The sequence below is a fragment of the Engystomops pustulosus genome, chromosome 4 (assembly GCF_040894005.1).
Source record: "Engystomops pustulosus chromosome 4, aEngPut4.maternal, whole genome shotgun sequence".
Lineage (NCBI taxonomy): Eukaryota > Metazoa > Chordata > Amphibia > Anura > Leptodactylidae > Engystomops > Engystomops pustulosus.
The window spans coordinates 94,047,477-94,061,074 of NC_092414.1; the positions used below are offsets into that span (position 1 = coordinate 94,047,477).

Genomic DNA, 13,598 nt, shown 5'->3' on the forward strand with positions numbered 1-13,598 from the left:
TTATCAATTGAACACTGAATTTATTTTTACATACAATGTAGAAAGATAGAAATACACGCAACAGATCTATTGTTTCAATAGTGGTGCAACAGATTATGTTCTTGTTAAAAAAAACTCTACAAAAGGTTAAGTTTAGCAAACCCTTGTCAGTGCAGAATTTAAGTACAAAGTAAAATTGATTAGTAAGATCTTGGAATGGCAAGCTTGCTTAGTAATGAAGCAGGAACAGGTGGTTTTTCTATCATCAGAGCCCTTTACATTGTCGTCACTATGCATGGACAAGTGCTCCAGCTCCTTGGCCAAATCCAAATCCTTTTGGTCCAAAGTTTTTGGCATAACAAGCTAGAGAAAGCAGAAGACACACAAAATTAACTGTACTGCTCCCTCCTTTTTACCAGGCAGTCCCATGCATTAAAAAACACAACTTTGACCCAAGTACATACAAAATACTTAAAAGCTATATTCCCTTCCTTTTCCCGAAGGAAGTAATCCCCCCATTCCTTCACATATCAGTAACACCCTATGTGATCTTTTATACAATGGACCAGGACACTACTTTAAAGTGACTGCAGAAAATAGTTTGTGGTTTCCACTTCCAGCTTCCTGGAGTGTTGATGTGGTCCATTGTGTGGTATTAGTTAGTAAACACAGTAGATCAGCAGTCTTATTTAACCCCCATGCAGGACACTGCCATATTCTGTAATTTTTTTCCACTTCCCACAATCCGAAAAGGTGGTTCACATTCATTACATAAAAACAAGTGGAAGGAGGACAGTGTCTATACGGAAGGGAAGATTGAAAACACTAGGTGAAAATATTTCACAGCAGGTTATTGTGTATTTTACACAATTCTAAACTGAGTTTCAGGTTACAATTCAAAGTTTGTAAATGATTAAGGTACGGACTAGCAATTTGGTAAATTTAATATTCCATGAAATCTGATCGGAAGCTGGAAAATTCCAAATGCAATGGATTTGGCATAGAATAAAAATAATCTTACAGAGTGGGTGGTCAATGGTCAGTTAGAGCTGTGTAAACGGTCATTTTTGCGGTTCATGTTGACATTTTCATTTATAGGGAAAACAAAGAAGATCTCTTCCAAAGGCGAAGACTAAGGGCATATTCATACTGCCATTGTCGGTCTGTGAACTGGAGAGTCTTGTGGCACGAGCCTCCTTACATGATGGAGACCTATGATTTAAGGAGTTTCTGCTTTTTTATTTTACTAAACAGCAGCAACGACAGTCTCGCCACTGCCTTTTTGTAAAAAGGCAACAACTCCTTACATCATAGATCCCTATTATATAAGGAGGCCAGTGCCACAGAACTCTGCACGCTCTGCATTGGACCTGCCTTGTTCGGGTTTGTCTAAACATTAATTCTGTGGAGCATATGGAATTTGAATTAACATTTAAAAAAATAGATTTAAAAAATCCACAGTGCCGAAAGAGATCTTGGTTTTCAGTGTAAATGGACATTCCTGCAATCCAAGCAGATTTCATAATTCCACTTAGTGGAGACCACAGAAATCCATGATTAACATGATTCAAATAGCAAGGAAGGGTGTACCAATATGTATTTTCTTCTTTTGCAGCAGTGATTGACTTTTAAAAGTCTAGATCTAAAGGTCATAAATATGTTTATGGCTGGCAAATTGCAAAAAAGCAGTGAGCTTGAGGTTTCAAAGTTTTGGGGTTCACGGTAGGGATCGTTATTTTTATACATCGTTAGATTAGGAGTTTTCAGGACCAGGGATACATAATGTTTTATTTTATTTTTTAAATGTTATTTATAATTGTGTTTCTCTAGGATTCCGATCACTCATAAAATATACTGCAATACTACTCTATATGTAACGCTGCATGTCCTATCTTTCCTCATGTTACGGGCCGTGCACAATGGATCACTGTGGAGCTGACATATGCCTGCCAGGCCGTAGCCATGCAGGCATACGTCAGTGTGCATGTAGCCTTAGTCTTCTCCAAACATCCTTAACTGTAACATAATACCTATACACCTAACTGTAACACATATAATGTCATGTAATTGGGAACTTGTAATCCTAACAATTTGCATAATTGTATTTACAGTAACAGCGGTTTATTTAATTTCCTGTATTGTGTTCTCTCTCTCACCTTTGCAATAGATTTCTCCATCTTTTTCAGTCAAAGTTGTAGACTCTAGACTCTTGCCACATTTAGCACATCGGAAACAATTCTTATGCCATGCCTACAAGGTAGAAATTATTAAGAGATTATGTATGCTCTACATGAAATATAGAACTAAGGTTTAAACTTAAAAAAAAGTTTATTTAAAATTTTTTTATTTGACTAGTGTCACTACATTGGCAAAGAAACCGTCCTTTTAGGATTAAATCTCTAGCAGTCTCCTATATTATACACTCTTTTTATTAGATATTTCCTGTGCCCCCTTATCAAATAATAAAAATCACCTAACTCTATATACTCAAATATATGCAGAAGCTCCTAATTTTTCCACAATAAATCCTGTTTAAACTTAATGAGTATAAGTCTAGTATGGGAAATGCATTGGTCACAGGCTCCCCCAACTAACAAAATGCCCTGCAGTCACCTCTCAGTGATGGGGCGGCCCCCAGTGGATAGATGGGCCCAGCACACAGCAAAGTACAGGAGGCAAGAGGATTCTTGAATATTTTGAACAAACGCAGCTGGACTTTCACATGAAGGCAGCAGCCGACCCAACAAACCCTACACTTTCTGTAATAGGTTTTCAGGATAGCACCTTTCTGGTAATCTCTGCTTGGCTGTAAAAGTGCTAAAAACACACCAATTAGCTGTATCCAGCTTACATTTCATCTTGCCAACTAAGCAGTCTCATTACCACTAACTGTGCCCCACTTACTGAGTCCACAGGAAGTAGGGAGACGTGCTGCCGTACTTGAAATTACATGACATGCAGTCCCACCGGCGCAGGAATGTAAGCTGCAGCTTTCTTTAAACTTTTTCAACGCAAGAAGCAGCCCTCGGAAAACTGCACCTAGATTTGACTACCATTAGCTTCACAAACTCTGACTGAAGTTAAGAAATGAGGCAGGAGAGGAGTAGTCAACTTTTTATGGCCGAGGTTTCCTGTCCCAGGGGCGAACACCTCGCTCTGCTTGGTGCTGTTGTGGTGAAGAGGAAATAGGGCCTATAATAGGGCTCTGTATTAGGCCACCCAGTCACGGAGCGGTGAGAGACAATGGGGCACATTTACTTACCCGTGCCTGTCACGAGGATTCAGGTCTTCCGGCGATTCACCAAGGTCGTGCGCCCAATGTCCACCAGGTGTGGCTGCTGCGCCGAGGTTCACCTGCTTCGTTCCGTAATATGTGATTGATATTCTTGCGACACAATTAAAAATTCTGCGGTTTTTCAGAATCCGTTGGGTTTTCCGGCGGCCACCCCCCCCCCCCCATTTCTGTCGTGTGAAAGCCTGCGCCGATGCGCCACGATCTGATCGCATGCGCCAAAATCCCAGGGCAATTCAGCTAAAATCAGAGAGATTCGGGAATCCCGGTGGAAAAACGTGATTCGGACCCTTAGTAAATGTGCCCCAATGTGCTCACCACACAGTGAATGGGTGTACTAGGCCTCTATGGGAGATGTGAGCTGGTCTTGTGCATGAGGATTTAATCAGTAAGATCATTTATATTCATTATAAATAGTCATTTCCAGGTTTTAAAAAACCTGTACAATGTTGTGCTTTAATAAACAAAAAACCACAAATCCAGTCCTTTACCTTTCCAGCTCCCATAACTTTCTCCGCAGCGTATACAGATTCTCCACATCTGGGACACTTGTCGGTCCCTCCAAACTTTTGGGCAAACTTGGAAGGATTGGCAGAGGCAGCAGATCGCGATTCTTGTGATCTGAAATAGAGCAAAAATGTTTCCTTTTCCAAATAAAACATATTTCACAAGATCTAGTTCACTTTATGTGGCTGCAGCTACTGCAATTTGCATTTCAGCATCAACCTACATGACTTGGCGAAAAATTTTTTAATTATATACTCGAGTGTAAGCCGAGACCTCTAATTTCAACACAAAAAAACTGGGAAAACCTATGGGACTCGAGTATAAGCCGAGGGTGGAAAATGCATTGGTCCCAGCCCCCTGCAGCATACAGCCTGCCCAGCCCCCAGCAGCATACAGCCTGCCCAGCCCCCAGCAGCATACAGCCTGCCCAGCCCCCTGTACTCACCTTTCCAACTTCCCCCCGTAGGTCCTCTTCTGTCTCCGATGCCGCCTCAGGTCCTTCGGTCCTTTTCGGATTTTTCCACTCATCTTCGGCTCTTCTTCGGGTCTCCGTGTTCGGTGGGCACACAGATTGACGTCATCCGCTTGCCGAAGTCATGGTTTGTAAGCCGCTGGCATTGCGAGGGGACCCGAAGAGGAGCCAAAGAACCTGAAGAGGATCCGAAGGACCCGAGGTGGCACCGGAGCATCGAAGACAGAAGAGGACCTACGGGTGACGTCACAAAGGTGAATTTTGACTTTATTTTTTTAGTTGACTCGAGTATAAGCTGATTTAGGGTTTTTGAGGATTATACTCGAGTATATATGGTACTTTGAGAGTGGAGTTTCAGAACAACTTTAGTTTTTTTTTTTACACGTAAAGCAGGATAAGGAATGATATATGCTTTCTGGCATCGCTTTTTTATGTGAAATTGCACTCCATAAAAAAAAAAAAAAAAAAATCTCCAAAGTCATGTGAAAAATTGCAGAAAACTTTTTCATCTTTGACTGGAGGGAGAGGAGGGTATTTCACTTTAGGGCGCTTGTATCTCAGGTTCTATGGCTGCTAGAACCATGTCTATGAGCTACATGATTGGGTATACAACTCTGCTTTTCTGAACACCTGTTCAGGACACAAACTGAATAGTCAAAAAATACAGGAACAGTGGGGAAGGTTTATCAGAAGGGTCCCAGAGCAGAAGTGGCATTCAAAAAGAGCTCAGCTTTCATTTTACCAAAGCAGTTTTTAAAATGAAAGCTGAGTTCTGATTGGCTCTGGAGATTCTGTACAACTTGCAATTACAAGCAGATACTTGTTTGTCGCTGATCCCATCTTATATGCAGCATAAAAAAATCAGCAATGTAAAATAACTGATGCACCAATGCATCAATTTTTTTAGCTGCAATACAAAGGTGAAACTTTAACTGCCACTTTCACCTGCACAACTCATGTCTGAAATTAATGTATGGTTAATTTACTTCCAATGTTTAAACTTTGTAATAAAGTTCATTTAGTAAAAAAGCTTCTCTGTCTCATGTTTTGCTACTTTTTTCTCCTGCAGTGAGCAATGTTTCAACTATTCTTGTTGTGGGCTACAACAACTACAGAATGACATTAATGCATTTACTTGTGGACAATTACTTAAGGTGAGAAAAAAAAAAAAAAACTTACTCTTCAGGTCTAATGCCCAGGCGTTCACCTCTGTCCATATTCAATGTGCCTGCCCCTTGGCCATAACCATAGCCCTTGGGCCCATACTTTTTTCCATAGCATGATCGGCAATAAATTTCATCCTCATGAATAGCAACTGTTGTGCTGTCAAGGTTTTTCCTGCAAACCACTACAAGAAGAACATTTTAAATGGTTATGTTTACTTAGCCTCTATGAACACATTAATTTAAAAAACACATTTATAATATAAACAAAAGCTTTAGAACTTTTATGAGCTCTGCTTGTGACTAGTAAATTGACACGTTCATTGTTCACATCTACAAATTTGCTACAAGTCATTTTAACACTAATCTTAGACCAGACACTGACAGAATCCAACTGAACAATAAGCCAAAGATGTCTTCTGAGAGACAAATCCATCACAGGGTTGTGGCTTCCGTTCAATACGTGAGGTAAAGGTCATTAGTCTGGAAACAACTGTGCTGCTATTTTGGGGATTGTCTAGACAACAATTTAAGAGCTGTATAGGCAGCTAAGTGTCCAGAATAGGTATTTTAGCCTGTGGATCTTCATCAGCCAGAAGGATTGGCACATAGAAAGCAGATCACAATAGGATTAGAATAGTGTAGTAATTATTAATCTGTTTACATCCCATTGTATTCTAGTATAATACCTATACTGTGTGTTTACTTAACCATGCAGACATTTACATTTAATTCATACATCAGACTCCTATTGAGATGTGTAGCACTCACCATATCCACTTGTTATGAGCATTTCATAGATTATACTACAGTTTTTGTTATTAAGCTGAGGACAAAAACCCTCAGCTATTATTGCTGTAGGCGGATATTCAATAAATGGAAAATGTGTGCAGCTTGTGGGTAGTCAGCAAATGGCACTCAGTGTTCAACTTTTAGCTACATTTTTCCAGTGGGAATCTACAAGTTTAAAGTCATTAAACAAAACTATGATTGTGTGCCGAGTGCCAAGTAGATGTCATGGACCTTCGCTGTTCTCACATTCCACCCTTTAAGCGGCCCTAATCCTCACAGGCTGACTTGTGTCAGCAGCAAACAGAGCACATTTCAACTCATAGAAGGAAGAAAATCTTCAAGATTTCTAGCACTTAAAAGATATGACTGAATAAAAACAAAGTGAAAAGAGCTTCTTCATTTAACGTATATACTCGAGTATAAGCCCAATTTTACCACAGAAACTGGGAAAACCTATAAACTCAAGTAAAAACCTAGGTTGGGAAATGCATTTGTGCCAGCCAGTGCCCCCCAGTATATAGCTAGCCAGCCAGTGCCCCCCAGTATATAGCTAGCCAGCCAGTGCCCCCCAGTATATAGCTAGCCAGCCAGTGCCCCCCAGTATATAGCTAGCCAGCCAGTGCCCCCCAGTATATAGATCCCCTGCCCCCAGTAGGACTTAAAAATAAATAAATAAATAAATAAATAAAAAAACAACCACCTTTCCGGCATCCCCCGCAGGGCTTTTCTTCAGTAGGCAGCGGCAGGTCTACTCTCGCCGGCCGGCGCAGTCTATGACTGCTGACGGAAGCTGAGAACACCTGCGGGGGATGCCGGAAAAGGTGAGTTTTTCCTTTTTTTTCTTGGCTCGAGTATAAGCCGAGCTTCAGTTTTCCAGCAAATTTTTTGGTGCTGGAAAACATGGCTTATACTCGAGTATATATGGTAAAAGAGTAAAACCAGGAGCCAAGATGCAAGTTATGCACAATTATTCATTCATGGAAAATGTCTACCTCTTTTCAGGGCTTATTTACAAAAACATATTTAGCCCCTATACTTACTACAAAGGAAGCAGCACTTATGGAAGCTCTTGCCGTCACACTGCACCTCTTCAGCATGGTACACTGTTTTGTTGCAGGCCCCACACTTGTTTCCACCTCCCCAGTTAGGCATCTTGTATCTACAGAAAACAGAATGAACATCCATGTAAACAACAAGCAAACTAATGCACATTATTATATGCCATCATCACAATGTCTGAAGGGTTTGTGAGAAATAACAGAACATAAAATAAGGGCTTTTGTTTCTCTTGAGTAATAATTTTGCCAGGTAGGACTGTAAAAATGATAGAAAGGTCTGCATTGCCTTAATGTGTATATCAGTACAACACCTATCCCACTATATAAAAATTTACAACTTTCTTTGGACTTTAGTGAGCCAGGTATCCAAAATCCAACTATGATTGCAAAACAATGGAAATCTTTAAGCCATACTGACCAGGGCTCAATAATAGGAAATCTGAACGAATGTTATAATTATGAAAGATATATGTGGGAACAAGGGTTAATAAAAAACAACAAGTTTAAGGGGAACTGGGAGATGTGGCTAAATATGGATTACTAAGTGTACCTTCTGTTACAATCATGAGGAGTCCATTTCCCTGTGAAATTAAATTACATAAATACGGAAATCCAGAAGTCGTCCCCTGCTGGCCATAAGACCTGGTCCTTATAGCAGTCCATATAGCAGTCTCTACATAGATTAGACCATGGTCCATATAGCAGTCTCTACATAGACTAGACCATTATAGTTATTGTCCTATCTACCATAACTGTTCGTTCTCTATTTTTCTTCTTTTTTTTTTTCTTTTTCTTCTCTTTCTCTCTCTTTTTTCTTTTCCTTTCTTAGTACCTACATATAGTCCCATAATAGTTCGAGTAACTGGGGGAAGTACCTTAAGGGGAGATTTTTATCTCCCAATACATTTTGTTGACACTTACATGTTTAGGTAATATTGACGATAATATAAAAAAATGTTACATTTATTAATTGTATGACCACTAAATCTATATTTTGTATTCAGATGGCCGATCAATAATAAACATGTTGGATCCCAAAATCCAACCTCTGATGCAATAATCACTTTAAGCACCACAAAAATGCAAAAGGTCACCAAGTTTTTGGCTGTCACACGAGAGAGAGAGAGAGAGAGAGAGACCCAAATGAGGAAAAGAGGAAAAGAAAAGTTATATGCAAATATCTGTACTTGGCCCGAAAATAAATCTTATCCAGGAGGTCAGAAATCTAGGTGAATCTATACTTCTAGCCATGTCCATTAGGAAGTTGCTAATGTTGCATAATTAGAGTAAGTTTCTTCTTTGGATGTGATTTTCATATACAAAATACATAACATTCACTGCAAAACAATGCATTGAAATGTCTTGCCAGTGCATGAAACTCTTACCTGAATGCATATATGCGTTTTGCCCAAAACTCTTGTGTTTGGCAAGTATCAACATACTTTGTTTGGTCAAAACGTAAGACTTCAATTTACCAAGTGTAAGTGCTTAGTTCTACAGGCATGTGTGTTCAGGAAGGAGTTTTGCCCAATGCGCTTGCAATGAGTTAAAAAAAGTACAATGTGGAATGAGGTCCAGGTTTGTTCTGTATGGAAACCACTGAAGCAATATTTTGCAAGGTCAGGTTGTTTGACATGGTCAAAGTGGAATATAATGAAAGAACATAGTTCCAATAAGTTTGAAAGTCAGTAAAATAACGCTCAAGGGAAGCCTTTTCAAGTGGAGAGCTGCAAGGCCGTTGCTATATTCCCAAGAAATTCCTTACAGTCTAGGCTTTCAACCTAAGTAAAAATTCAGTGAGTCATCTTTGCAGTGACTTTTATCTTGACCAAATATGGAAAGCATCAGGAGAACAGAAAGCAGGAAAACCATGAAATGTGGGACCACAAATAGATCAATTGTTATTGTTATCTGTTGCAAAACTGGAAGTATTACTATAAAGGTTACGTCATTTGTTTAACAGAAGCATGTAAATGCATCCAAGCAAAATAAATAAAATACTTCATGCATCCAAGGAGACAAAACAAACAGCCATCTAGTGATGTTCTTTGAAGCACATTTGTTGTATGAGCTCTTTGTTCTTTCTAATGTCAGAGTATGTTCAGATTCTGTGTTGCCTGCACCTTTACGGCAGCAACACAATTGTGTGAACAAAAAACAAAAAAACCCACTCATAACAGTGCGTCGCTTGCATAAATGCCCATAAATTACCAAGCCATACACTTGAGATATAAGTGGTGGGAAGAAGCGTAGAGAGACGCCCTGATAACTGTCAGGCAGAAGCAAATCTCCTGCAGGGGCAGACCTTTTACTAATAAGATTGGTAAAGAGATCACCAGATAAATCCTGGACAGCTCTGAAAACTAGCTTGCCTCTCCCGAGTCATCTATAGCCCAACCCATGCTTTTTAGATCTGCCAGCAATCTTAGATTAATCTAATTCTCCAGGACTTTTCCCGAGCTGCACCAATTCTCTGGAATGCCTTATTTATCAGACTAAACTCTAAACTCCATAACTTTAGAGAAACTCTTAAAACCCATCTCATTGGTCAAACATATCACATACCCTAACTGCATGTAGCTTTCACTCTCTTTTTTGCTAACACATCCCGTGTCTCCCATCTGTTATCCGGCAAATACCAGAAATCAAGCTACAGGTTTCTCTGCAGTCCAATTGGCCTTGGACTTTGTATATAATATGGTGGCTGATGGCTGGTTCAAGGAGCAGCATTTTTTCCTATTCCCTTATAAAGAACGTCTGGACCTTTGTACAAGCTTTTATACCTCTTTTGTCACCCCTTCATCCTCATAGACTAATCTCTTGAGAGGAGGGTCCTCACTTCTATTATTCCATATGACAATGTTTTTACTCTGTAATGTCTTATTTTATTTGTATTTCCTCCTTATAATCTGTAAAACACTATGAAATAAGATGGTGCTATATAAAGATAATGATGATGATTATTATTTCCTTTAAGATCAAAGTTCAAACCTTTATCCCTCAAAGACACCTGTAATCAGAGACCAGTTGTCCATTCGGAAATCAAATCAGTGGCATCTCCTCCTGTGCACTTCACATCGGCTTCTAGGGACAGTATACTGTCAGGACACATCATTGATATGGGGTGAAGGGATTTGTGGCAAATCAGAGAGCATCTTGAATAGAAAGTAAATGCTCTCCATTCATGGGATGTACAAGTTTAACACAAACAAACCTAAACAAATCTTAAAACACAAATTGTTCGAAATTCAACTTCACATTTGATGACTCAATCCATAGCTTGTCTATAATTTTTGGCAGACACACATCTCCCAGATTAACATTCCTTTTCTTTTATATAAGCATCTGGCCGACGTACCAAACAGCAGCTGACAAATATCAGGGAAAATTGATTTGTTTTGAATAAGATCAGCTCCAACTCTCATACTCTTCCCAGCATTAATGCTGGAAGATCATTATAGTTAAAAATATTCTATACACAGAACAAAAAAAGCACATTAACATTTGCAACATCCCCCACTGGGGCCTAGCCTTTTCTTGGGGCCTGGAGACAGCCGGGGCCCGGAATACCGGAGTGGCTGGCGGTTGCGGCCTAGGCACGCTAGTGTCACTGTGCTTGGTATGGGGACCGGAGGGCTGTCCTACAGCCTGGCAGGTCTCCAGCAGGTGGTGTTGGCAAGAAATGATGAGGGAGAGGCTGTTATAGTAGTTCTCCCTGTGGCAACCCTTTGGGGTCTGGAGTATGAGTCCCTGTGTAGTGGATAGGGTGCCCGTGATGGTGACAGCCGTAGTAGCAGGGATCAGATGGAGGCAGGCGTTGTACAAAAGTAACTTACAGTTCTTTATTGGAACCAACAGGAACAATAGATAATGTTCCAAATGAATCTTGACAATGGCAGAATGCTGGGGGTGCACTTGGAGAGGGAACCACAGGGATTGATCACCAGCCTTGATGCAAGGGCAGGCTGGACGATAGCTGTGTCCTAGTAGGATGCTTCAGATATCACCCTTGAAGGTAGGATGATACCACTTTCCTCTCACTAACTCCTCAGAGCTCTACTGTCTTACTGCTTGGTCTGACTACTCTGCCTCACCTCACTAGACTAACTAGAACTTTCCTGACCAGGGGTTTTATTACTCCCACTGGTCAGGTGGTGGTTACTCCTCCAATTGCATCCCAGCTTACAATACAGTATTAGAACAAATGTGATTGTCTGATGGAAAGACATCACATTAAACAATTAACTCCTGCCTTATCAGGCAGGATCTACCGCTGCAGTGTTCCCCGTGTTGTGTAGTGACCTGCTGTGGGGTTGATGAGACTCCACACAGGTTGTGAGCTACATATTGGGACATATTCGCAACAACCACTGTGTTGCACATTATTATATTATTAGTAGAACTTTAATTTAAGGGATTTTTCCTGTGCCATAAAAAACCTCACCACTGAGCAATGATCGGTTGAGCAAGCTTCTTGGAACTACTTAAAGTGGTTGTCTCACAAACCAAGTTAGGCCCCATCCACAGAGAAATTGCAATTGCCACGCTCAGCGATCTCCATAGAAATGAATGCAGCAGAATGGACATGCGGGTCCGTCTGCTCCATTAACCCCTTACTGACATGTGCATAATACTATGTCACATGCCGGGTGCGGGTACATGGAGAGGGCTCACGGGCTGAGCCCTCTCTATAGCCGGTAAGTCTTTGCTGCATATTGCAGCAAAGGCTTACCGGTGACACCCGTGATCGGTGCTAGCACCAATTGCGGGTGTTTTCCCGTTGATCTCACCAGTGAAGCTGCCGGCGGCTTACAAAAAGATGGCGGTGCATGGGCTCCGCCATCTTTCTGAGGATCGTCGCTCCGTCGCCATGGTAGTCTCGGGTCTTCTGAAGTATACGATAGGATCTTACAGACAACCTAGGGTTACAGTACCCTAGGGAGTCTGAAAAATAGTAAAAATTAAAAAAAAATAATTAAAAATAATAAAACCTCAAATCACCCCCCTTACCCTAGAACGGATATAAATAAAAAATCATAAAGACATTGGATATCGCCGCGTCCAAAAAGGCCCGATCTATCAAAATATAATAAAGTTTTTTCACTGCTTAACCCCATAACGGAAAATTGTGCCCAAAGTAAAAAATGGCACTTTTTGCCATTTAAATTTTTTTTTTTTTAAATCTATAAAAAGTGATCAAAAAAGGTCATACAGTCCTAAAAATGATAACATTGTAAATGTCATCAAAAGCCGCAAAAAAAACAACATCTCCCACAGCTATGTACACCAAAGTATAAAAAAAGTTATTAGCGCCAGAAGACGGCAAAATACAAAAACATTTTTTTTTGTACAGGAGGTTTTAATTTTTGTAAAATGTATGAAAACATTATAAAACCTATACAAATTTCGTATCCCCATAATCGTACCAACCCAAAGAATAAAGTAGACATGTCATAAAAGTGAAATTCGTAAAATCCAAGCCCACAAGAATACGGCACAAATGCGTTTTTTTTCACCATTTTGACTGCATTTGGAATTTTTTTCCCCACTTCCCAGTACACAGCATGGAATATTAACCCCTTCACGCTCCGTGACGGATATATCCGCCACGGAGCTGTGAAGGTTGTATGAAGAAGGCTCACGGGCTGAGCCTTCTTCATACAGAGATGGGCTTTGCTGCATATCGCAGCAAAGACCCATCGCTATCACCCGCGGTCGGTGCTTGCACCGATCGCGGGTGTTAACCTTTTCTTTGCCGCCGGCAAAGTCGCCGGCGGCACTTTAAATTTGGCGGCGCGTGGGCGCCGCCATCTTACCTCCGATCGCCGCTCCCCCGAACGTCATCGGGGGGCGGCGATCGGTTGCCATGGTAGCCTCGGGTCTTCGTTTGACCCGAGGATACATGGCTTCTGCATATCCATTACAATGAGCCTGTGGCTCATTGTAATGTATAGTGAGCAGAAATGCCATATACTGCGATACAGCAGTATTTCAGTATATGGCAGGAGCGATCAGACCATCTAGGGTTAATGTACCCTAGAGGGTCTAAGAAATAGTGGGAAAAAAAAGAAAAAAAAAAGTTTAAAAAATGTAAAAAAATAATAAAATATTAAAAGTTCAAATCACCCCCCTTTCCCTAGAACTGATATAAAATATAATAAATAGTAAAAATCACAGACACATTAGGTATCGCCGCGTCCCAAAATGCCCGATCTATCAAAATATAAAAACAGTTATTGACGGCGGTGACCTCCGGAACGGCAAATGGCGCCCAAATGTCCAAAACGCGACTTTTACACCTTTTTAGAGGACATAAAAAATGTAATTAAAAATGA

At 40.6% G+C, this 13,598-nt stretch overlaps 1 protein-coding gene across 2 annotated transcripts in view; it reads right to left on the minus strand.

Moving 5' to 3' along the window:
- The window catches only part of CSRP2 (cysteine and glycine rich protein 2), a 22,827-nt gene continuing 9,229 nt past the window's right edge, over nt 1-13,598 (minus strand). For both annotated transcript variants that reach the window (XM_072146778.1, XM_072146779.1), the window contains exons 2-6: nt 7,246-7,364; nt 5,430-5,598; nt 3,763-3,892; nt 2,136-2,229; nt 1-342 (exon numbers count right to left, since the gene is read on the minus strand). In XM_072146778.1, the coding sequence (XP_072002879.1) occupies nt 269-342; nt 2,136-2,229; nt 3,763-3,892; nt 5,430-5,598; nt 7,246-7,357 (579 nt within the window). In that variant the 5' untranslated portion in view covers nt 7,358-7,364 and the 3' untranslated portion in view covers nt 1-268. The remainder of the gene's footprint in view (nt 343-2,135; nt 2,230-3,762; nt 3,893-5,429; nt 5,599-7,245; nt 7,365-13,598) is intronic.